We start from the raw sequence: 26892 nt of genomic DNA, 5'->3' as shown, positions 1-26892 counted from the left end.
TTCCTCATTATGGGTTTTTCTTTGAAAGAGACTTAATATTTAATGAGATACAAGAAGGTAACATAGTTTTCCATTTTCTCTTTTTCTATTAAGATCTGCTTGACGTTTACTTGGAAGGATGCTTTTGATAAAGGTTCACTTTTTGGAGGATCTGTAAAGTTGGGTATGTAATTTTTCAATTAAAAATGGCAGGAAACTTGGTGTAAACACTTTGTTTTAGGTTTTAAAAATTGCTTTCCAAATGACTCTTTTTAAGTAATAAGATGTTTTACATTTCATTTTCTTTTTAACTTCAACTTTTAATGCAATTTCCAAATATTTGTAGAGAGCCTATGCCTTGCCAGGCACTGTCCTAGTTATAAAAGTGAATAAGACAGTTGTACTCAGGCTGGTTGGGAAGACAGTTGATCAGTCTATGAACAGACTTGGGGGAGCATGGATGAGGAAATCAATTCTGCCTGTTGAAAATAAGCACTGTTGGAGTTAGACCTTGAAGGATGAATTTGTTTTATCCAGGTAGGAAATAACATTACAGGTAGAACATTATAACTAAAGGTCGTAAGAGTGAAAGCTTTTTAACTTGGCAAGTTAACCTCTCTGTGTCTTCATTTTCTCTTGTGTGTGAAGTGGGGACTAGTACTGTGAAGTACTATTTATCTCACTGGGTTCTTGTGTGAATCAAATGAATGGATACATGTAAAGTCCTTAGGACAGTGCTCAGTAGATAGTAGCTGCAATGAAAAATTATAATATTGTGTTATATAACCATATATAATATATTATTACAGTACGTTTGCATTATAGGATATATACTGTATATTACTACATAACAATATTATGCAGGATAAATTATATACATGTGACTATTAATTATTGTTAGGGCTTGAAACCCTAGGTTGAGTTGGGGATTACGGAGGGTGAAGATACTGGAAAATAGACTATGAAGAGTTGTAAAGAATATGCTCCTGAGTTTTGTACTCAGCTAGCTTACATGTTCGTAGCTAACATTTATTGAGTACTTATTCCACCCAGGCACTGTGGAAGGGGCTTTACACAGACTGTCTTACTTCCCCAGTAGCCCATTGAGCAAACTGGTTTAGAATGATTAAGTTTCTAAGAAAAGGTCATATGGTAAGGATTTAATGAAGCTGGATATGAATCCAGAAAGCTTACTTCCAGGAACTATGAAGAAATAGACCAGTTAGAAATGGTGAGAGATGGATGAAATTAGACAAGGAGTGTATATATATATATACATATATATATATATATATATATATATACATATATATATATATATATATATATATATATACACACATATATATGTATATATGTCAGAGGAGAAGGGATGGGATTGAGAGACATTTCAGAGGTGAAACTGACTGGGTCTGCTGTCAGTCAGAGGGAAGAGTAAGAGTTAAGAGTCTACTTTAAGATTTATAACTTGGTTTGACCATTAGATATTTAATTCCTTTCAATAGACAGGTTGAGTTTGACGTTTCTGTGTTTTTTTCTGGGTAGAAATTTTTCTTTGGCATTTGGAAATAATAGATTTAAAGCTCAAAAGAGGTAGAGACATGGTTTTGGGAACAGTTATCATTAAATGATACAACATTTATCTCCTCTGGTAGAGTATAGATTGGGAAAAGTGTGAAAGCCAGAGTTAGAGAGTGTAACATTCAGGGGAAATGGTGGAAGAGAGTCCTGGGAATGAGGTTGAGAAAAAGCTTTCAGATCTCAGAAGAACCAGGGAAAAATAGAGACATGGAATTGAATGCCAGGAGATTTTTCAAAGTCATGTAGGCCAGTGGTTTCCAAACCTGGCTCACATTAGAATTACCTGGCGAAATGTTAAAGATACATCAGTATCTTTAAGGATAAAGTTACAGAATGCCACAGAATGCCAGATGTAATAGGAAGTTTCAAGGTGAGAGGCACTGGAATTAGAATCTGAAAATATCTCCAGGTGACTCTGATGTTCATCCAGGTTGGAACATTATTGACAGAGGTCAAGTCATGTAAGGTTGGAGAAGTCACTGGATTTGGCAATGAAAAAAATTTCACTAAGGTCATGCTAAAGCAGCCAAATTGCGTCAGTTTGAGGGGTGGAACAGAAGTGATGAAATGGAAACAGCAAATGTAGGTTGTTTATTTCGGAAAATTTGCAGTGAAGGTTTTAGGATAAAGGGAGCGTTATGCTGAGAGAGAGGCAAGGTCAAGAAAAGAGTTTTTAGTGCTGTTGTGACAAGCAAACTGGTAGGCTGAGAATAGGGAGCCAATGGCAGGAGAACAAGCAGATACCTAAGTGAGATAGATTAAATGATGATCCAAGTTCCTGGAAGACATGGGAGGCCAAAAAAAAAAAAAAAAAGGCATACATAAAGCAGGAGGTACTCCATCAAGGCATTTCTATTAGCAAATATTGGGAATTAAATGTCCTTCAGTAATACCTTTCTTAAATAAAGCACGAACTACTCATTCATTCGAACATTGTGTAATTTTAGAATATTAAGAATGATAATGTAAATGTATATTTGACATTTAAAGCTATATCCATGGAATATTGAATAAAAGGCTGTTGCAGCTCAGAGCTGCTGTGTTATGAACAGTGGGTAACTCTGCGAGGTGGAGGGTATTGGGTCGTTTTTCATTTTCTTCTGTAGTTTTTTTAAACAATTGTTTGACTTTTAGAAAAACTTTATAACAGCTATTTTCATTTTGAAAAGCTTAGTGTGAAAAAAAAGAGCTCAGGTACAAATAGAGAAGAGTTGAATATTAAGAAAAAAGATCTCTTTGAAGACAGGAGAATTGAGTATTTTTTTTTGGAAAAAAAACCTGATTTAAGTTTAGATCTTAATCATAAAGGAAAAAAGATAAGATTTAATTATAAGAAAAAAATTTTTTTCACAAGGTCTCTTATACATGAGAAATGTTGAAATAAAATGACAGACTACAGCCTGAGATGATAATGTTTGTGTGTGTGAGTGTGTGTGTGTGTGTGTGTGTGTGTGTGTATATCTTGCAATTAAAATGTTTATGTATCTCGTATATAAAAAGTTGACCCTTATCTGTTGCTTGGATTGTATTTCATTCTTTCTGAAGTTCACTGATTTTTTGTCATGTATTAGGACCAGTTGCTTCATATTTAGCCATGACTTTGTTATACTGCTGTGTGTGTGTGTGTGTGTGTGTGTGTGTGTGTGTGTGTAGAACTTGCTCCACCACCATACACATTGTGTGCTTTTATCATATTCTCAAGATTTTCTAAACTTTTCAGTCGTACTATTTATTTCTCTGGAGTCCCCTACTTCCTGAGAGTCTCACTTCTGGCTTCTTCTGTTTTTTGCTTGAATCTGGACCGTTTGCTCTATAATGCTGCTGCATAACTAACATCCTGGACTGTTACTGCTCCCTTGGTTAGAGCCACTGTTTTCTGGATATTGTGTCTTCCTCTTTTGCCAGAATACATTCTTAAGTAACTTTCTGAGAAAAGGTTACTTTCTGAATTCCTTTTTTCTGAAAATGTCTGCATTCTGCCCTCACGCGAATTTGGTGTGAAATTCTGGCGCCTGGGTGCTTAGGTCAGAAACCTTGGGAGTTATTCTTGACACTATTTTGCTTCATTCCCCACATCCAGTTAATTTTACCAGCAAATCCTATCAGATTTTTCTTTAAAATACATTCCAAATCCAGTCACCTCTCAGCACCTCTCCTGCTGCCATTCTAGTCAGTCACCACCCCCTGTCAGCACCTCATTGCAGCAGTTTAGTCTCCTGCTTTCACCAGTGTTGCTTCCCTGCAGTCTGTTGTCCACAGTGTGGGCTGAGTGATTCTCTGTTCAAAACTCTGCTGACTTCCCACCTCACTCAGAGTGAAAGCTAAAGGCTTGACAGCATGAGTTGTCTCTCTTTTACCTCCCGGAAATGATTGCCTACCGTTGTGTTCCCTGCTCTCTTTTTTTCCATCCATACTGGCCTTAACATATACTTTTTGAATTTATTAGAATTGTTTCTTCAGAACTTGAAGGCATTGTTTCCTTGCCTTTTACTGTCCAGTGTTACTGATGAGAAGTCTGATTTTTGGTTTTTTGTAGGTGACCTGTTTTATGTTTTTCCCTTGGGAAGATTTTTATAACTTTCTTTCTATCCTTTGTGTTTAGAAATCTCAAAAAATCTAACTGGCTTTCATTTTTTTGTATGTGGCATTTATTGTTGGCCCTTTCAGTTTGAAGGCTCATATTGCCTTTAGCCCTGGAACATTTCCTTACATTTCTTTGGTAATTTCCTCTTCACTTTTTTCTCTCTTCTCTTTGGAATGCTGAATTAGTCAGATGTTGGCTTACTGAGCTACTCATAACTCTTACATTTTTCATTTCTTTGACTTTATGGGCTGCCTAGGTATTATTTTCTAATATTTCTTTTGAAAAACTTTTAGCAGTCAAATTTTTAATTTCCAGGAGCTTTTTCTTATTCATGGGTTATTCTTTTAAAAATAACATCGTGTTCTTCTTTTATGGATGTACCATCTTTGATTCTCTTTAAGCATGCTAATTAGGATCTTTGAAATGTTATTTTCTATTATTGGAATCATCTTTGTTTACTCTGGGCACAGTTTATCAGTTGACTTTGATCTTTATTTTGTTGTAGGCACTCCTCACATCCTGGTTATTATAGATTTTTAATATATTTATTTAAGAAATCTCAGTAGCTGCTGTGTATGCCTGCTTCATTTTAGGTTGAGGAGGCTAGAATTGGGTTGGAGGCAAGCTGAAAACTGGCCACCATTACAGGGGAGACTACTAAAATGCCGTAGCAAGGAAAGTTTTACTTTATGGCACGACTCTGTGGCACACACAGTGGGTTCTGATACTCCTAACTGGTTTGTTCAGTGTTTTTGTTTGTTTGTTTGTTTGTTTTGTAAGGAGCCTTCTGATTATTTTGCTTGGTGCTAGATGCTTGGCACATTAGGTAAGACTCTGGCTATCACTGTGATTGAATTTGTCATTTTTATTGTGGTTAAAAACACACAACATAAAACTTGCTATTTTAACCAATTTTAAGTTCAGTAGTGTTAAGTATGTTCATATTATGAAACAGATCTCCAGAACTTTCTGATCTTGCAAAACTGAAACGTTCTCTATATCCTTTAACAACAACTTTTTTTTTCACCCATTCCTCTAATCCCTGGTAATCACCATTCTGTTTCTGTTTCTATGAACTTGACTTCTTTAGGTACCTCATATAAGAGGAAACATACAGTATTTCTCTTTTTGTAATTAGCTTATTTTACTTAGCATAATGTCCTCACAGTTCATCCATGTGGTAGCATGTGACAGGATTCTTTTCCTTTTTAAGGCTGAATAATTGTCATTGTGTGTATTTGTCACATTTTCTTTATCTGTTCATCCCGTCAGTGGACACTTGGGTTGCTTCTACCTTTTGGCTGTTGTGAATAATACTGCATGAACAAGGGTGTACACTTGCTTGGAGATCCTGCTTTCAGTTCTTTTGGGAAGATACTGAGAAGTATAATTATTGGATCTTATGGTCATTTTCTAATTTTTTGAGGAACTGCCATACTGTTTTCCACACTGGCTCTACCATTTTACATTTCCACCAACATTGTACAACAGTTACTGTTTCTCTACCTGCTTGTCAACAATTGTTATTTTCTGTGTTTGGATAGAAGCTCTCCAAATGGTTGTGAGGTGTGTAGATTCTCGGTCAGAGTTGTATTTTAAGCAAATAATATATTGGCATAAAGGAGTGAGGCATGGGAGGCCCACTAGCAGCTTCTGGCATTGGCTTAGTTTTGGAGTAGTGAGGAGTTGGTTTAAATGAGTTGGGAAGATACAATTTTGAGAGGAGTGATGGAAAAATGGAATGATTTAAGTGAGAAATGACAAAGAATGACTTTTCATCTTGAACCTGACCAATAACAGTGTGGATGTAAAGGGAAAGAAGGAATAATATTATTGATCTTTTGAATTTTAGATGTTGGGAATATTGTTATGGAAATAAATGCCTGGCAGGGCAGCTAGAAATATGGGAGAATATTATGGGTGAGAAAACAGGTCTGGAAACTTGTTTTTATGAGAGGCAATGGGATAGAGGTCATAGTATTTCTCTTTGAAATATTAATATTCTTTAGAAAAAAATAATCTGACAAATTTCTCCTTCTCAATTTTTTACAGCTCTTGCAAGCTTAGGATATGAAAAGAGCTGTGTGTTGTTCAATTGTGCAGCCTTAGCTAGCCAGATTGCAGCAGAACAGAACCTGGATAATGATGAAGGATTGAAAATCGCTGCTAAGCATTACCAGGTATGCAGAACAGTAGTCACTACATAACGATCAACACTAAGTTGGATTAAACTGAAAATAATTTGCCTTTAGGTTTATAGATGTTTCTTTTACAGACAGATATTTTCTTGAAAAGTAATATCCTTTTTAATGAATTGAGTCATATTTTTGAAGCCCTAAGGTAAACTGCTTACCTATAAACCAGCTCTGTTTTTCCTCACCATTTTATACCAGCACCTAGCACAGTGCCTGGCACATAACAAAGGCTCAATAAATGTTGGGAGAACAAATGATTAAATGTATGAGACGAGATCCTTGGTAAATCCCTTTTAAATAAATGACCTTATTTAAAAAAATTGTACATCATTTTCATATATATTTTTTCTTATAGTGAGACACACATAAAATATCACCAGAGTCACAAAAATTAAGACCTCTTGGCAAGAAAAGTTTAACTCTGAGACTTGTGGAGAGGTTATATTTAAATGTGGTCAGATATGTAATGTTCTTAAATTGGCTAAATTTATATTTTTAGATAGTGTCATTTCTTAATATGGCATATTATTTTGTGGCAATTATTTATTATTTACTCAGCTTTTTTGTTTCAATTTAAAGAATGACAAGTGATTATTAAGTGATATCATCTATAATCATGTTTTCATATTTGATATTGCCTTATAATTTACAAAAAGTGTTTTCATGTACGTTATTTGATATTTGACTCTCAGATAGACCTTGTGATGCACCATTATATAATGTCATTCTCATTTTACAGACAAGGAGACTAAAGGCAGAAGTATTAATAAAGTGGTCCATTGCAGTTTCAGGTGTTCTGATTCAAAATTTAATGGAATTCCAAATGGTCCTCCACTCTTTCATGCTCTGGAATTTAGTTGTCTTAGAGGTGGAGTCTGATTTTTTCATGTACGTTATTTGATATTTGACTCTCAGATAGACCTTGTGATGCACCATTATATAATGTCATTCTCATTTTACAGACAAGGAGACTAAAGGCAGAAGTATTAATAAAATGGTCCATTGCAGTTTCAGGTGTTCTGATTCAAAATTTAATGGAATTCCAAATGGTCCTCCACTCTTTCATGCTCTGGAATTTAGTTGTCTTAGAGGTGGAGTCTGATTTTTCCCATTGTTAAAGTTTAGGGGAGAGGTGAGGAATGCTGTTCTAGGAAAGTGAGAGAAAAACATACTTTTAGCAAACAACATGCTCCAAATTGTGGCTTCTCATACAGTCAGATAAAAAAATATGCCCTTTCTTTTTGAGGCCATAAATGGCAAATATTTAAAAATGTGATAATGAAGTAAAATTGTGCATACTTTTCTAGTAACTGTAACTTAGTTAATTGGCATGTGAGATCTTGGAGGGCATTCTGCATTATTGAGGACACATTCTGTTCTATGAGTCACCTCTGTGATTCACAGGAGGTCACCCAGTGTGATAGAAAGAGAACTAGTGGTGTCAGATGACCTAGATCCTTGTCTAGGCTGCTGGCCGCCAAGAAGCTGTGTGCCCCTGGGTAGGTTCTGTAACCTCTGTAAGCTTCCAGTTGCTTATCTGTGAATGAGAGACTGGATCCTTTGCTGTTCTAGTCTGTGATTCTGTTAGTTTACTAAGCAGGGTCGGCTGATCACTTCCTGCAGAGACTCTAGTTTTAGCATACTTCGTGACTGCAGAAAACGGGATGATTACTTGAAACAGTTAACCTTGTGTTATTTCTGCATGGCTTATCTGTATAACCCACGTCACCTTTCAGTTCCAGACTGCTTTCTTTTTCCCGGTGTCATTTGTTTCATAAAAGTTAAGATATTCTAGTATATGTGCTGCTGAAGCGAGCACAAAAGCTAAGATATTTAAGTGTTTACCTCAGCAAAATATAATTGGGAAGAAAAATCTGATGGATAACGTTCCTCCAAGGAGTTCTGAGAGCCAAATAGAAATTGCTAGCAATGAATGGTTATGGTATTCCTCAGAGGTCTAGGTAGCTATACTATTTGAGGTTTCCCCAAGTATGGCATGTTTAATTTTTTTGAGAGATGAATTTGTTTGGGACCAAAGCAAGAGCATATCAGTACTAAAAACATTTTAATATTTTATCTCTACTTCCATTCTCTTGTTAGTTTTGAGGATGTATATCTAAAAATAAGCTTATCAATTCGTCCCATTAATTGACTTTGTTTTTCTGTTTAGTTGACTTTTAATTTTTGTTAAAATTCCTGTTACTCTAGTGTTTTAGAAAAATACCCTATTGTCTGTAGGTTAAATGTTTTTGATCTGTTTTCCACAATATAAACATTTAAATATAGTAACTGTTCAACTGAGTTAACATTTGAAATAATTTTGTGTGTAAATGATTTTGTAGAAAACTAAGTCTTGCCGAATTCCTATACATTTTAAAAATTCTTTTTTCTTTCCTTTAGTTTGCTAGTGGTGCCTTTTTACATATTAAAGAGACGGTTTTATCTGCCTTAAATCGAGAGCCTACTGTGGACATATCTCCAGATACTGTTGGGACCCTCAGTCTTATTATGCTGGCACAAGCCCAGGAAGTATTTTTTTTAAAAGCCACAAGAGGTAATTCCAATTTGTCCTCCATTTTTGTTACATATGGAAAGAAGTGATAGGCTTTTAAAATTTGAAGGTAATTAGAATATAACGTGTTCACTGTAGAGCTTTCCTCTTTGAATTTGACACATGGATTAAATTTTTCAGCTTTCCTCTGAACTTAGGGTGGAGTAAATGCACGTTAAAAAATGTAAGCTGTCCTTGAAGTCTTTTATATAGAATGGATAGTTAGCTATTGTCTTAAAACACTGAACTCTGGAATAATATTTATGTAGGTTTGGAATATGTCAAAAATTTACTGATACAGCAAGTATTTATTGGGTACCTTCTGTGTTCCAGTTCTAACCTCTAGGTCAGGGGTGTCCAAACTGTGGCCTGCAGGCCAGCTGCGGCCCATGATCCATTGTTAATTGGCCCACAGCAAATCCAAAAATATATTTAGTTTACTTAAATAAACCAGGTGAGGCAATACGTACTTCACCTCGAGTGAGTGGCCCGGCTGTTTGTGTATTTTACCGCATGTGGCCCTTGGTGAAAACCGTTGAAAACAGTTTGGACACCCCTGCTCTAGATAAATAGAGTTAGCAGACAAACAAGATTACTTATTTCAGGAAGCTTATATTTTAGCTTGGGGGAGATGATAAGCAAGAAATTAAGTAGCTGAGGTAATTTTAGAGAGAGGTAATTGCTATAAATAAAATAAGATGGATTATGTGATATAGCTGGTGGCTTGGCTGTGGGGTAAGTATGTAAGAGTGAGTCATGCTAATGTTAGATTCATTAGAGTCAAGAAGAGTTTCTTTGAGGAGGTCTCATTTCAACCAGACCTAATTGACCAGGAGGAGCCATCTAAGCAGAGTCCCTGGCACTGTGAATGAGGGAATAAGACCAAGTCTCATAAGGCATGTAAGTTAGTATGACAGATTGGAATGTGGGCTGACTATGTGAGTGCAGAGAAATTGAAAATAAGGGAGCAGTCGTCAGGTGGAAGTGATATTAACTAGAATAATGTTTTCTTTTAAAATAGCACCTTATATTGAGATAGAATTCACATACAATAAAATTCACCCTTTTAAAGTACATACTTCATTGATTTTTCAGCGTTTTGTAACCATCACCACCATCTTATTTTAGAACATTATCATCACCCCAGAAAGAAACCCCATACCTACTGTCAGTCACTCTCTATTCCCTTTTCCCCGTAACACCTGGCAACCATTATGCTGTTTTGACTCTTTGTATTTGCCTATGGAGTAATTAAGTTCTATGCAGATGAATTGATTTCATCAGTAAGGATTTTTTTAGACAAATGTACAAACTTGTGATGTCAGTGTCTATATTGAGTCACGATATATTAGATTATTTTATATTTTAATTGTAATGGTCAATTTAATATTTTATTCCAGATAAAATGAAAGATGCCATCATAGCTAAATTGGCTAATCAGGCTGCAGATTATTTTGGTGATGCTTTCAAACAGTGTCAGTATAAAGATACTCTTCCCAAGGTCAGTTATTGTTTTTATTTACACTTGGTTATTTTGCATGTGGAAGTATTTAGATATTGTTATGTACAAGAAGCAAGTGGAAAATTATGTTTTATAAAGATATTTGAAATTTTAGGAAAGGTATTTGAAGACTAAATTTGTAGAACTAGTTTTTTATTTAAGGTGCATGAAAATTTATTTTATATTTAGGGGATTCCTTTGCCTCCGCTCTTTATGAAACTTGTTTTTTTGAAGCTAACTCTCTTTCTGGAAATTTTTGAACATCTGTCTTTAGTAATTTTATCAAATCAAGGCATTGTGTAGTTCTTAATCATTGGTGATTTGGTACAAGCATGAATACTTAAGCATGTTGATTATTCACACTTTTAATTATTGTCCTGTTTTCTTAAAGATGAGTCTTAAAGCGCAAAAACAGACATAAAGAAAAAAGGAAAAGAAAACTTAACAAATTCATCCAATACTTTGATTAGAATTAAGTTTTGCCAACAGGGATAGAAAATTGGGCTGCTATTGGACAGCTAAGGAAAACAACCATCTTTAAATCACACATCACAGGAAGTATTAATTGTTTTAATATAAACTTCTCTGAAGTGGCATTTGAAATGACTAGTCAGTGATGATCATTTGAAGTGATAAAGCAGAGTACTAAACTAACAAGTACATTTAGAATGGTGAAAAATGGAAACTTAAAGATTGAGTGAAATGTAGCATGGTTCAGCGAGTTTTTCAGAAATGTTCAAGGAATTAGTTTTACCTGTATGATAGCATATGGTATTTGTCACATGATCTTTTGTAGGGAAGTTTATTGTTTAATAAGTCATTCAGGAACTTTTGTAAATGATGAAATTGCAGACAGTTTTGTGGTGCAGTAAAAGAGCATGTAAGTGCATCAACAGTACACCTTAGTCAGAAAATGAACAGTAAGGAATTGATGTGAAGATTCCTGGAGATTTAAAATGCACCAAGAGATCAGTTGAAATTTACCCAGCATTCTTGGGTATTAATGGTGTTACTCTTAAAAAGAGACTTGAGATCTCCTCTTACCGTTTTTTTCATCTGAAAGACCTCATGTTCAGCTGCACAGTGTACCGTTAACGTCCTGTTGGGCCTTTAGTTCAGTCCTGTCATGGAGAGAAGAATGTCATCTACAAAGACTTGGAAACTACCTCTGCAGCATTCCTGGTATTCCTTGAAAATCTCCTGTTTAAGTACCAAGTTGCTCCAGCCTTACCTTGAGAACTGGCATGAGTGCAATTTGCGATTTAGATGTCTTTTATTTTTGCCTTTTTACTAATAAAGCTCATAAGATATTTTCATATCCTAGTTATAAAACTGGAATATCTGCAAGTAGTGATCCAGGAAGCTAGGATATTATTCACTGGGAGACAGGAAAGCACACAGGTAGTAATTCAGTTTTTTATTTTCTTATTATTTTTTTTCTCTAGACAGTGATTTCTAGTACATTTCTTGGATTTTAGATGGCATGTACTTCCTAAAAACAGGTTGCAGGCTAGGATTTGACATTTTGGAAGAGCTTCTACCCATGTAACTGCTTTTGAGGTTCATGTTTTTGGATCTTTTAAAATTAATTGTGACTTGAATTTTTCCAAACAGTTTAGGGCAAGATAACCCTGAATTGTATTAGTCATTAACTTAGTGCATTTGTCTCTTTGCTTTGTGGTTTTGAGTATATGATACTGAGGTGTTAGTTTTTATATGATACTTCATTTTTATATGGCTAAAAAATCCATCTTTATTAAAAACTCTCAGGATATGAATGTAAGTGGGAACTTACTTTACTGTCTTTTGTCTTTTAAACATGATGAAACAGCTATAGAGCAATTTCATTAGTGTGTGTGAGTAATGGTGGTTTAGTTACTCTAAGGGCTGGGTAAAGGCTCATAAGATAGCTTCTAAACCCTGTGCTTGGTGTTCCTCTGTGACTGTCCATTCTACTTCTCTTTCTAATGCATGCTTTCCTTTCTTCTTTGTAAACAAAATATTGACTTCCTGGCTCAATTAAAGAGAATTGTAAAAATTTTAATTGGCTTTACTTAACATTTTTTTTTTTAAAGACAACCTTAATTTTAATTGGAAGAAAAAAATTGAAATTATTGAATTCAATCCATGCTAAATCATGTGGTCCTCTCTGTTTACACCTGATGACGAACCTATCTCTAAACCATTAATTGGGTAATTCTAACTTCTGTCTCCTTTTCCTTTTTCTTCCTGCATCCCATGTTGTCTGTGGTGGTTTGTGTGGTTGGACTCTCCCCTGGTTAGTATTTTTATTTCCAGGAGGTGTTCCCTGTCTTGGCTGCCAAGCACTGTATCATGCAGGCCAATGCTGAGTACCACCAGTCTATCCTGGCAAAACAACAAAAGAAATTTGGAGAAGAGATTGCAAGGTTACAGGTGAGTCCTTTAGAATTAAACATCAAGTAACTTGGATCTCCATTTTGTTTTTCTTAGTAAGATTCTCAAATTTGCTCCTGAAAATCTTTCCCAGTCGTTGCCCCTATCAACAGAGTCAAGCAATTGCTTTGATCTTTAGGCGTTACCTACTGCATGTTTTCTGAATTCTCTTATTTAAAAGATTCATGCAAAATTTACACTTAGTTCTCTTCTATTTACCCCCATTTATTTTAATAGAAAATATTCTAGATTAATTACCAGGCTCCAGAAAGGCTGTACAGTGCTTAATCTGTGGTCTAGATTTCATCTAAATTAGAGCAGATAAGTCCACAGCTTGAGAAGGACAGTGGGAATATAGATACATCTGTAAATAGCAGAGTACCTTCTGTGTAGTTGTATCTATACTGTAGGCTTTGGGGTTGTCAGAAACTTGCTGTGACATCTCGGGCAACTTCACAGCAGGGCAAGGGCTGTTTATATGAGTTGTTTGTATTTTTGAGTATTGGTAAGCAGAGTAGGAAGAGGACTATTAGGGAAATGTAACTACGGACTGTATATTGGAAGGTACTATGCAAATATCATTTAGGAAGTTCAGATTAATTAGTCTTTTCCTGAGAAAAGAAGCTCAAGTTTTAGAAAAAATAAAATGTATGCTTGTATTGTACCCCACACTGGCAAAATCAGGAAAGCATACTTTTTTTTTTTACAAAACCCAGATTATCAAACATATCTCTTTTGTCCAGGCATTCACTTTGATTACAGTAACTTACATTCTTACATGAAAATGCTTCTGAGAAAGGGGTTTCTGTGGGAAAGATTTTTGTAGGCTAGCATATTTAAAGTATTAGAAGGTAACTTTTTTATTTTCTGGAAATTCTAGGACTAGTGGATTCAAGCAGGCCCTTATTTAGTCTCTATAAATCAGTCAGAGAAGAGCTCCTTTTGAAATTTTACTGTAATTTTAAAAATCCACTCTGGAAAAAGGAAACTACTCCAGAATCACACAATGAGAGGTGAAATTTTTCAGTTACAGACACGTAAGGGTTTGTAGTTTTAGCTTTACAGCTTTAATCATAGGTCAAAAGTTAACACAGAATGTACATGTTTACAGATTCATATCTCAAAAGACTATTCCTCTTTTCAGTAGCCATGAAATTTTTTTTTTACTTAGAAATTGATTAGAAATAAGCGAACAGACTGAGAAAGATGACCAACAAATCATATCTCTGCATGTAGTCTCTCACTCAGTAGTGAAGAGTACCCCATGAACCAGATAGAAATCATTAGGTGATCACAACATTAAACTAGCTTTCCAATCATTGCCGTTAGCAGTGGGGAAAAAACTTACTGGTTATGAGCAAACCAGAAACAAAAACAAAATCAGAGTTAGGAAAATCAAAACAGTAGGTAAAGCAGCAACAAAGGTAAAATTGCTGCTCGGGATTCACTTCTGGGGCCAAGCAAAATTGTACCTGGGCTTATATATTATATAGCTCATGAGGTGTGCTTCTAGGGCAGTGCAGTTTATTTGGCTCCAGAAGGCGGGTCCACTTGATCATCTTGATGGAATCGCTAAAGCCGCCAAAGTACAGTTTTCAAAAAGACCTAAAAATATATAGATAGAAAAACATGAGTTATATAGAATGAACACGTTAGAGATTTGTTTAACTCATTAGTGAGTGACCTAGTAAGATGGTAAAGCTGATTTTGTGAAAGGATTGTTTATTTTCTTAGTTTTGATAGTAGCTTGTAAGTATTAAAGAGAAATTATCCTTATTAGGAGATATATGCTGAAGTATTAGGGATGAAACATCATGACATCTGAACTTTAATTTCAAATGGTCCTGCAAAAAAACAAACAAAAAACCCCAACAAAAAACATGTATATATGTATATATAGGAAAGAGAGATAAAGCAAATCTGGCCAAATGGTAACAGTTGTTGAAACTAGGTAGAGGGTCTATTGTTATTCATTGTCCTGTTTTTAAATTTTCCTGTGGGCTTGAAAATTTTCAAAATAAATATTAGGAAACAGGTAAATATAAAGGTATACATTTCAACCTGTTTCTCTACCTTTTTCCTTCTGTCCTGTTCCTGCCTTTCTTTTTTCTCACTGCCCCATAGGTAATTTCCATTAGTTTCTTGTTTAATCGGTTCAGTGTTGTTTTTCTTTGAGATACAAGCAAATGCGCACAACACAACACGCATTCTTAACTGTCCCCATTCTTATATAAGAGGGAAGTGCGTTGTACATCTTGCTTTTCTCATATAACAACATATCTTGAAGATCTCTTCATTTTAATACAGCAATAGAGAGATCCTCGTCAGTTTTCTTTGGCGCTGCATTGTAATTCATTGTATAAACCAGTTTATTGCTGTGCTCTATTGCTGAATACTTACGTGTTTCCAAGATTCACTATTATAAACAGTACTGCAGTGAAGAATTATGTACACTTGGCATTTCGTATTTCAGCAAGTGTCCCAGCTTGGGCTTCTATAACAAAATACCACAGACTGGATTGTTTAAACGGAATTGTTTTCTCACATTTCTGGAGGGTCAAAGGCTGAGATCAGAGTGTCAACATGGTCGGGTTCTGGTGAGAGCTCTCTTCCTGGCTTGCAGACTGCTGGTCATCTTCTTGCCGTGTCTTCACATGGTGGGGAGAGAGAGCGAAAGCTTTCTGGTATCTTTTCTTATGCGAGCCCTGCCCTCATGACCTCATCTAAACATAATTATCTCCCAGAGGCCCCGTCTCCACATTACATCACTTAGGGTAGAGTGTCAACATATGAGTATGAATTTTGGGGAGTACATGAGTCAGTTCATAGCAGCAGGTATATCTTAAATTCCTAGAAATAGGATTGCTGATGCCAAAGTATAAATACATCTGTAATGTATTATATATTATACTGGAATCTTTGATCCACTTGGCGTTTATCCTGATATCTGATATGAAGTGTGGATCTAATTTTTATTTTTCCAAATGGCTGCTAGTTGTCCCCAAGCCATTTATTACAGTTTTCTTTACTCCACTGATTTGAGATTCTGAGTTTATCATATCAGTTGGGTCATTTCTGAACTTTTTATTCTGTTTCTTTGGACTGTTTATCTTTTCATGCTTCAGTTCCGTACCATTTTAGTCAGACAGTTTAGAATGTTTTAATGCCTGATAGGTATTGTCATCTCTCATTTTCTGAATTTTCCTGATTATTCTTGCTTGTTTATGCTTCTATATGAATTTTATTTAACTATTTACTATGGAAAAATTTAAACATATCTACAGAAGTATGACTTACCAAATACCCGTTACCCAGCTGTAATGATTGTCAGTATTTTATTTGTTTTTCATCTATTTTCTCTTCCCCTCTCATTTTTCTTGGAGTATATTACAGCTATTCATATCATTTCATCCTTACGTAAGTTAGTATGTGTCTCTAATAGGTAAGGATTAAAAAAATTGAAACCACAATGTCATCGTATCTAGCAAAATTAATACTAATTAATACAAATTAAAATTAATACCAGTAACTTAATATCCAGACCTAGTTTAGTTTTTCCTGATTTTTCCTAAAACGTCTTTTTATAGTTTATTCAAATTGGGATTCAAACAAGATCCTTGTGTTTCATTTGGTTGGTATGTCTTATAAATCTTTAATTTGTAATGGCCTCCCTTTCCCCAACTGCCATGTTGAATTTTCCTCACTTTTTGTTTTGTGTTTTTTACAATGATTTCTGTGACGACTATTATCCCTTTTTGTTCCTTGTATAAATATTTCCATCATTCTTTTCTTAAATGATTTTGTATTGTGTTTTTTTTTCACTTTCTTTCCTTCTGTCAGTTCTCGTTTCGTATTCTCCTGATACCTGGCCATCACCCACTGTTGTCTGTCTGGGCCATCTGGTTCTCTGTTCATATTTTGTATTCTTTTGGTACTATGATTACGTCCTTAAGTGTTTCAGTTTGTTTTTTTTCATATGCCGTTTCATCTGCTTTGTGGCAACATTTCTTGGGTGAATTTTCATTATTTATTGGAAAATTATACTGTCCCTTTTCATCCTTTTCCTTATGGTTTCTTTGTGTTGAGGCGGATAGGATGATTTTACAGTTACTTGTGTTTGAGTGAGATTGATTTTAGTGGAGGGAATAACAGGAGGTTTCTTGCTAGGTTGGAGAATGGGCCAGGGTAGCTTTCCAAGCCTCACTATGTAAGGGTTCCTGTCTCAGCTCCACTTCTCAAAGCCTAGCCTGGATTAGGAAGGATCCCACTTCTGTACCTGTATTTCCCTGAATTCCTCACAGCTTTTGCTTCTCAAGGTGATGTGTCTACTTTTTGAGTTTGTGTTTTGCTGACATTTTCTAACTGCTCCTCCACTCCTACTTTCTTCTCCCTTTTCAGTCCTTTTCTTTTCTGCTTCCCCCAACATTCCTGCCCTTGTAATTAATCTGTCTCTTGTTCTCAGCTGCTCTCTCTTGGGATGAGGCCCCTTAGGACACCGTTTTTCCTGTGATGCCTTGGTGGCTCACCATATGGGCCATTTGCCTTTGTCTTTATCATCAGCTGGCAGTTGTTAGCTCATTCCATTTCATAGCTTTCAGATTTACTTAAAGCACTTTCCACTCAGGGGGGGCCCTTAGCAAGTTTCCTTTTCCTCCTGGTGTTGTCAGCGTATCTTACGGTTCTAGCACCAGTTTTACTCTCTGAGGGAGTGTTCGATCACATTTACAAATCAAACTTGATTTACAAATTTAAAAAGTGATTGAAATTTGTGCATCTTCCCATCTCCTAGTTTACACTGAAGATGCTGCTTTTGTTTGTTTTGGTTATCCTTATTTCTCTCTGTGGTTTCATGTTGATCTTGCATATATCTTTCAAAATTTATTCCTGGATATTTTGTCTGTTGCTAGTAACAGTGGATTTATTTCTTTCGTTAACTCTTAAAATTGGTGGTTGTTTGTCTGTATTTGCTCTATTGGTTTTTTATCTAAGTTACTTCTCGTTATTTAGAATAGCTCGGTAGGTTTTTGTAGGTTTTCCAGGTATACAAATAACACCTGTAAATAATTTTGTCCTTTTCTAAATTTAATACCTCTGATTTCACTCTTTTGTCTAGTTGTTTTGACATTTCTATGGTTGTGATGATACTGGTGATCTTTGTTTTATTTTGACTCTGGGGATGTTTCTTATATTTTTCTGCTAAGCATGAGATCAGCTTTGGGGGTTAAGATTTTATCACGTTGAGGTACTGGATATCTGTTTCTGTTTTACTAATAAAGATTTTAAAAAATCGAGAATGAATATTGAATTTTTTTTTTTTTAAATTTTTGTTGGGGAATATTGGGGAACAGTATGTTTTTCCAAGACCCATCAGCTCCAAGTCAAGTCCTTGTTTTCGATCTAGTTGTAGAGGGTGCAGCTCACTGGCCCATGTGGGAATCGAACCGGATGGCTAACCAACTGAGCCATCCGGCCGCCCATGAATACTGAATTTTATCAAATGCTTGTCAATGTCTGTGGAGATAAGTTGATTTTTTTTTTTATAACATATCTGTTATTTGAAGAATTACATAAGTAGATTTTCTGATATTAAATCATTCTTGTATTCCTGTAATTTTGGTGTTTTAGATTTGCTTCATCTCCTTATATAGGTGTTCTCTAAATGTATTCTCTAATCATGGAGTTCAGAGTTTCCATGTCTGGTAAATCAAACTCATTAATTGTACTGTTCAAATCTCTTATAATCTTAAAAATACTTGTTCACTTGGTCGAGTCATTGCTGAGACAGGAGTGTTAAAATCTTCCACTCTGATGATAGGTAGATGTATCAACTTCTCATTATAATTGTTTATGTACATACAGACTATTAAATGAAAAGTTTAAGAAGTTTTTTATCTTTCTGGCAAATTGGCAAATGTTAAACATTATGTACTGAATTTATTCCTAATAATGCTTTTGGCTTTATTGTCTATTTTATCTGATATTACTATACCTAATACCACCTAAGTAATATCATTTGGGTCCTAAGTTTACGTGAGGCATATGCTCATCTTGTGAATTGTTATAACAGAGTTTGTATTGATGCTGAGACAACTTGGTTCTTTATTGACTCCCTGTGTTGCTGGGTAATTTTTTTCTGATTCATCCTTTCGCTGTGGTGTCCTTTGAGCTTCCTGCCTTCGTGTAAGGCGGTAAGCGGTATGTTTCTCAGTACGCTGTCTCATGTAGTTTCAAAACCCCATCTCAGGTCTCCATGAGGGCTTTTAATTTATTTAATTGCTAGTCCTTTGTGTTACAGAAATACCCAAATCCCAGCCTTCTCAATGTCTGTGTATAATTGTTGGTCCATGGATTTCTTTTACTTTCTTGGTAATTCACACATGTGTTTAAAGGGATGTCTGCTATGTATTATTCTTCATTTTGGGGGTGTTTTGTGATGGGAGAATTTCTAGGTTATTCTGTTGACCACATTGCTGGAAGTGCAAGTCCTCAATTTAAAGAATTAAAAACAACAAAAACAATGCTAGGATGGTTGGTTGAGACAAAGAAACATTCTTTACTTTTTTAACATTTTCTTTTTAGCACGCAGCAGAGTTGATTAAAACAGTGGCATCTCGCTATGACGAATATGTCAATGTGAAGGACTTTTCTGACAAAATCAACCGCGCCCTTACCGCAGCAAAGAAGGATAATGACTTCATATATCATGATCGAGTTCCAGACCTCAAAGATCTAGACCCTATTGGCAAAGCCACGCTTGTGAAATCTACCCCAGTCAATGTACCCATCAGCCAAAAGTTCACCGGTATGTCAAGTGTTCAGATGCACTTTAATCTTACTCCTCTTTTCTCCAGTTTAATCTGTTTTTTGTAGCCAAAGTCACACAATTGGCTAAAGTATGCTTTGAATATAATTTGCATTTGTGTTCAAAGTGAATATGACAATTAAAATTAAGTGTTGTATTTATAGTGGAATTTTAAGATGGAAAGTAAATGGTAAAGCATATGTAAAGTATACGACTGAGTAATGATAGACTTTAAACAAGTACTTATGTTGTTAACATTTGTTATGTTATTTAAGATTCTCCTATTAAAAATAAACATACATAAATATGACTTCAAATATATAAACAACTGGAGCCATGGTTGTATCCAATGAATACATGTTATAATATTCTCGGCCATTGTAGATAGATGAAATGTATGGTGGCTTGTAGCTGAGATTTCAAGGGTAATATTCTAAGTTATTGGGGAAGGCTGATTATTTTACTTATTTCTGTTGAGTAAAAACAAAATAGTTACCACGTGCCAGGGACTCTTTTAAGCATTTACAAATGTTAGCTCGTTTATTTCTCACAACAACCCCATGAGAAAGGTACTATTATTATCTCCACTTCACTAATGGGGATGCTGATGCACTGAGTGGTCAGGTGATGTGTTTATCCAAGGTCATGTAGTTAGGAAGTGGTAAAGCTGGGAACGGAACCATGGCACTAACCCAGTCAGTTTAATCAACCAGTGATGAACAGTGTTTTCTTACGTTTCCCTCTTCTTCACCAAAGATCCCTTAAACTCAATGACAGACACATCTAAACTTTGAGAAATTTCAGTTCAGAGAAAAAGCTTTCATTTTCATTGTCCCTGAATACTGTAATCTAAAAAGTCTCTTCATCATTGTACTTTCAAAAGTGATTTAGTTTTACTTTAAATTTAAGTATTTGTAGACTTTTTATATGAATGTTGGAAAGGAAATGCGAACAGTGACTTTACAGTTTGAGTTTTTGTCGTAACATTTGGTTGAAATTTCCATTCCTAATTGTAGATCTGTTTGAGAAGATGGTTCCTGTGTCAGTGCAGCAGTCTTTGGCTGCCTATAATCAGCGGAAAGCTGATTTAGTTAACAGATCAATTGCTCAAATGAGAGAAGCCACCACTTTGGCAAATGGGTAGGTAGAGCTTACCTTTCATAAATTTATCTCTAAAGTTCTAATGTTTTCTGTTTGTTCTTTAGCTAAATAGTTCATGAACATTTTACTTTCTGAGCTTGGAGCTGTGTGTCAAAGATGTGAAATAGCAAATATAGACACACACACATACACACATTTCTTGGGGACACTATACTTACTAAGCTCTAGCAAATATATCATAGTTGGAAGAAATTTAATTTCTTCCATTAATAAATGAAATGAAACAAAGTGAAAATATTTGACCACTAATTTGTATTTTAGGGATATTTATTTGAGGCAAATGAGAAATAGAAATTAACTTCGTCAGTTAAGATACATAGTACATTCAATATTTGTAACCTATTTTGTTTCTGATGGATTTATTAGTTTTCAAAAAATCTTAAGTGTAATTTTGATACAGTAAAATACACCCATTTTAAGTGTACAGTTCTGTTGATGAATGTGAATACCCTTGTAACTACCACCACCATGATCAAGACTGATTACATTTCTATCACCTTAAAATAATTCCTCCCGCCGCTTTCCCTTCAGTTTTTCCTCCCCTGGCGCCTAGCCACTACCGATGTGCTGCTCCCTGTCACTATAGATTAGTTTTACTTTTTATACAATTTAATATAAATGTAATCATTATAACATGTGTAGTATGTGTATTATAGTACATAGTACAGTATTGCTATAGTATACAATACTTAACAGTATCTACAGTCACGTACAGCATATACTCAAAAAGGGTGTCTTGCACTTAGCGTAATTTTTTGAGATTCATATGTTGTGGGTTATCTATCAGTTTGATCCTTTTTATTACTGAGCAGTATTCCATTTTGTGGTCAAGTAGTTTGTTTATTCTTTCACCTGTGGATGGATACTTCAATTGCTGTGAACATTCATGTGCAAATCTTTGTGTTGACATGTTTTATTATATCTCTCGTGTGCATACCTAGGATTAGAATTGTGGAGTTGTATGGTTAGTGTATGTTTAATTTCATATGACATGGACAGATTATTTTCCAAAGTGGTGGTTCCAGTTTATATTCCCACCTGCACCGTTTTGAGAAATGTTGTTGCTCTGCATTGTCATCAGCACTTAGTATTATCAGTCTTTTTAATTTTAGCCATTTTAATGTGTGTGTGTAGCAGTATCTCACTGTGGTTTAATTTGCATTCCCTTAATTACTAATGATGTTGAGCCACTCTTCACGTGTTTATTTTTAGCCATTCACATCTTTTGTGAAGTGTCTGTGAAAATCTTGCTTATTTCAAAAAAATGAGTTTTTCTTCTCATTAATCTTTGAATAACTGCATATTTTAGAGACAAGTCCTTTGCTAGATGTATGTAATTGAAAATATTTTCTCATAGTCTGATTTGCTTTTTCGTGTTTTTAATTTTGGTGAATGTATGGATTTTGACCTCATTTTTCAGTGTCTAGCAAGAATGCAACATAAGTTTAACATCCCCTTTAGTATATAAATTAAATAAGAGAATAATTGTTACTGTGCCACAAACAGGACAGATGAAGATTCTGTAATTAACGCTTAGATCAACTATGTTCTCTTGACATTTTCCCTAGATGATACGAAATTATAACTATGTTTGTCAGTGACATTATAACAATCAGGACTATAATAACAAGATTGCATTTTTTTAAGATAGACTTTGACTTTTAATTACCTAGACTGATAGGAGTTAAGTTTGAGCTGTGAGCCAAAGGTATTTATTATATTTTAATGTATATTTATTACGTTTTGGCTTTTAATTCTGAACTGTAAAATTAAATAACTTAATTCTTTAATGATTTTGCTTTAATTTTATCAATCACTGATCTTTTGTTTTTGCCTTGTTTTTCTATTGATAAGGCTTATCTACTTTTGGGGTGCTAACTCCATTGCTGTTGATTTGGATATAGGAAGTTAATGTTTTAATTAATGTATTTCATTTTTTAGGGTGTTGGCTTCCCTTAATCTTCCAGCAGCAATTGAAGATGTATCTGGAGATACCGTACCTAAGTCTATACTGACTAAGTCCTCATCTGTGACTAAACAGGGAGGCATCCAGACTGTAGATCAGTTGATCAAAGAGCTACCTGAACTACTACAAAGAAATAGAGAAATCCTAGATGAGGTATGTTTTCAGAGATTTGCTTTTCAAATAAAACCACTTCGACCTCTTGGTGTCCATCAGGGGTTAGGACTGGCGCCTTCCTCCTGTGGGTTTCACTCATCATCTTGGCGAATTCACTGTGGCCCAGAGCCTGGTCGTGAGCCTTAAGGAGAATTTCGATTGAGTGAGAATGGGTTCATACATGTCTACAGGGGTATGTAAATGCACACAAATGAAACTCACATGACCAGTGTCTAATACTAGTACATAGTCACACAAACTGTTCAAAGTCTTTATAATTAATGATTTCTTTTATACTAAATATTCGGCTTCTTGTTGAGCCTGGAATCAAAGGAAGTTAGGCCATCAAATGTTTCATAAGCCCACTGCATCCATCTTCCAGCAGAGAGGGCATCTTGCCAATAGGAATGGAACACTAAATTTGGTTTTCTGGTAGAAGCCAACTGTTTGCCAATGTTATTCTCCTTTTACTATGCCTTCCACTCTTTCCCCTAATTGATACATTTCTTTCTTCAGCTATAAATATATTCAAGCTGGTTACATTGGCTTTTGCCAATTTAGGAGTCACGTCTCTCTTAGGTGACTTGTGTTATCAATACTTTCACCCCTGATAGTTTTGATTTTTCAGTTAATTTTCAGAGGATATTGTATTTACATCATTTCTAAGTACTTTGGGGGTAGGGGCAGAGTACTTATGATAGTGTGAACCTTGGGGATGAGAGTATTTACCTCCTAGGGTTATTTAAAGGATGAACCAAACTAAAACAGTGACATGTCTCGCTTATGGGACACACAGTATGTGCTTAATAAATTATAGCTATTATTACTATTGCTGTTACATTACTGTGGTGATGATAATATTGCAATTATTACAACTGATATGATGATGGTAGTGGTAGTTATTCACCTTTCAATGCAAATCAATTATTGAAAAAGGTTACGGAACTGCAATAGCAACTTACTGCATTATTGCCCTGGGAAATCTGATTTATGAGGGATTCTACATTAATTATACAGTCAACGTTACTGCTTACCTATGTAGATGTAGTTATAGTCATTCGTGTGCGTATGAAGTGGTATCTCATTGTGGTTCTGATTTGACCTTATATATAGAAAATCCTAAAGTTAGAAGTTTGGTAGGGGTTGCATTGAATGTTCAGATCAATTTTGGGAGTATTAAGTCTTCCAGTCCGTGTACACAGGATGTCGTTCCGTTTATTGAGGTCTTTAATTTCTTTCAACTGTATTTTGCAGTTTTCAGTGTACAAGTCTTGTACCTTCTTGGTTAAATTTATCCCTAAGTATTTTATTCTTTTTGATGCTATTATAAATGGGATTGTTTTCATTATTTTCTTTTTGGATTGTTCATTGCTGGAGTATAGAAATAACTGATTTTTGTATGTTGATTTTGTATTCTACAACTTTACCAAATCCATTTATTATCTCTAATAGTTATTTTGTGGATTCCATAAGATTTTCTGTAGATAAGGTCATGTCATTTGCAAGTAGAGGTAATTTTACTTCTTCCTTTCCAGGAAATTTTAAATTTGGAATAATTTTAGATTTACAGAAAAGTTGTAAATTTAGTAGAGTTTCTTCACTCAGCCTCCCTAAAAGTTAAAGCCTTATGTAACCATGGTACATTTGTTAAAACGAAGACATAAACATTGGTACAATATTGTTACTCGCATTTTGCCAGTTACTCTGTTATTCTCTTTCAAGATCCAGCCCAGAATAGTACATTGCATTTAATGTTCAATGATATTTTTTATTTTTATTGTGGGTTCACATTTCTTGGAACTTTATTTGTGGAAATTCTTTGAGATCTGGGTTTAAAGTGAATTCTTCAAAAACCTAGAGAGGATTTTTTGTTTGCTTCTGCTATGAAAAGGCATTATATATCTGACATCTCTTTAAACTTGAAGTTTTTTTGTGGTTGCTCTTTTATAATCAGTTCACCTCGGGACTTTGTGTCACACAGGTAGTGTGATTTCCAGTCGTATGTTCAGGCTTCTGATTAGGAATCTTAGGTGATACTTTTCGGTTTAGAGCCAAGGTTCGGACAGCTGAGTTTCCTTCTGTTGGGCAGTTTTCCTTGTAAAAATTCATCTACTGAGTGTCACCCATTTGAAAGTGTCCCAGTATGAGTGAGGACAGTGCCTTTGATCTCACCTCCTACTCTTATTAGCCCCACCCATGTTTCTTGTTTCCTACTCGTGTTCTGATAAATTACACTTTAAGCCAGTAGTGAACTTCGGAGCTGGTGAACTAAGGACTGGTGGCCTATTTTTATATGGTTCACTAGCGAAGGATGATTCTTACCATTTGTAGAGGGTTGTGAAAAAAGAAAAAGAAGACTATGTAACAGAGACTGTGGCCCACAAATCCTAGTGTTTCACAGAAAAGTTTGCAGACCTGCTCTAAACTATATACCATTGACTCTAGCACTTGGTTCTTCTGGTAGATTAGTACTTTCTTGTGTTTCTGGCCGCCTACCATCCTATTTTCTCAACTGTGCATTAAAAAGGCATTTTTTATATATTAGTTTTCAGTTTTTTATGTTAATTTTCAGTTGTATTGGGATAGAAGTTCAGATCTTTTATTTTCACATAGTTAAACTTATCAGTTTTTTCTTTGTTTATGGTTTCTGATGTCCAAAGGCTCTCTATTTTTATCTTAAAAATAAACCTTTGTTTAAAGTAGTCTTATATATGGATGTACATAACCTCTTAATTATTCTTCCTTTTTAACTTTGCTGAGTAAAGAAATGGCTACCCTAGCCTTAAATTTTACAAGATTTTTTGTTAAATACATTATAACATGGATTTCTGCAACAAAAATTGTACCAATTTATATTCTAACCAGTAAGAGTATTCCCATCTCACTAATTCTCACCTGTTTTGAGTATGATCATTTAAAAAATGTTTAAAAGTTTTACAGCAGAAATAGCTCTTTGTTGCTTTGCTTCCTCGATAAAAGTCATTAAGGTTGTTGGATGAAGAAGAAGCAACTGACAACGATTTAAGAGCAAAATTCAAGGAACGCTGGCAAAGGACACCATCCAATGAGCTCTACAAGCCTTTAAGAGCAGGTAAAAATGTGCATAAATGACTTTCAGATGAACAAAGTCTCAAACTGGATCCACATTTTTGCTTGATTAAATTAGGCTCAATTTTAAATCTGATTTTACTGCTACTGTGTGCCATTAGAAAAACCTAGGTGTTTTTCCTCAGTTCAGTGTAAGATTAAAAAAAAAATAACAAAGGTAATCCATGTTCATTATAAGAACTTCAGATTCTTAAGAAGGGTATAAAGTAAAAACTAAAATGATCCTATAACTCTTTTCCTGTTCCAAGCCCTGTGCATATTTTAAAAACATAAATGAGATCATGTTGTGTGTATCGTTTTGTAATTACATTTCAGTTAGTAGTGAATCATGGATGGTAAAAGTTGAGTTTCAACAGTTAATTTGAAGCCAAATTATTATTTTTAGAACTTTGATTAAGATTTTTTGCTTGTTAAGATAAATGATGTCTTCATGGTAGCTTGTTTTATCTCTATAAAAGGAATTAATACTATTGAGATTTTTCTAAAAAATATATCTGCTGTTATTTTATGTAAAGTTGAAGCAGTGATCCTTTGAGAAAGGAGGACTTTTAAAATAAGTTGCAATAGTTTTTGGGCTGAATGATTTCTTTCAATATTCACAAGTTGTAGGAAAAGATTAGATGACTGTCAATTAGCTTTTATTTGGTGGACAGTAACCATAATTGTATTTTAAGTTATAACTGTGCTTTTGCTTTACAATCGGCTTTTCAAAAACAAAAATGCAAAGACTGACAGGAGCTGAGTTTCTATTATCTAGTGAATTGAGGCCTGTAGAAAGAGTAAAAAAGGTCAGAAGCCTCCTAAAAGAGGGGCTCCAAAATGCTGAAATTTAAGTATAGGCTTGGGGCCTGTAGAAGGAGTACAGAACAAAAATACAACCAGCCCGTAAACATTAC

General features: G+C 34.9%; 1 protein-coding gene across 2 annotated transcripts in view; it reads left to right on the top strand.

Annotated features, from left to right (window-relative positions):
• The window catches only part of PDCD6IP (programmed cell death 6 interacting protein), a 48939-nt gene that overhangs the window by 9448 nt on the left and 12599 nt on the right, over positions 1–26892 (top strand). Inside the window, exons 3-11 of one of the 2 annotated variants that reach the window (XM_033132144.1) lie at positions 94–163; positions 6197–6324; positions 8740–8893; positions 10291–10391; positions 12690–12806; positions 19386–19608; positions 20625–20748; positions 22711–22888; positions 25868–25979. In XM_033132144.1, coding sequence (XP_032988035.1) covers positions 94–163; positions 6197–6324; positions 8740–8893; positions 10291–10391; positions 12690–12806; positions 19386–19608; positions 20625–20748; positions 22711–22888; positions 25868–25979 — 1207 coding nt within the window. Of the gene's footprint in view, positions 1–93; positions 164–6196; positions 6325–8739; positions 8894–10290; positions 10392–12674; positions 12807–19385; positions 19609–20624; positions 20749–22710; positions 22889–25867; positions 25980–26892 lie in introns of both variants that reach the window. The other variant, XM_033132143.1, reaches the window with a different exon arrangement.

The sequence above is a fragment of the Rhinolophus ferrumequinum genome, chromosome 17 (assembly GCF_004115265.2).
Source record: "Rhinolophus ferrumequinum isolate MPI-CBG mRhiFer1 chromosome 17, mRhiFer1_v1.p, whole genome shotgun sequence".
Lineage (NCBI taxonomy): Eukaryota > Metazoa > Chordata > Mammalia > Chiroptera > Rhinolophidae > Rhinolophus > Rhinolophus ferrumequinum.
This window is presented reverse-complemented; position numbering and strand designations above follow the sequence as displayed.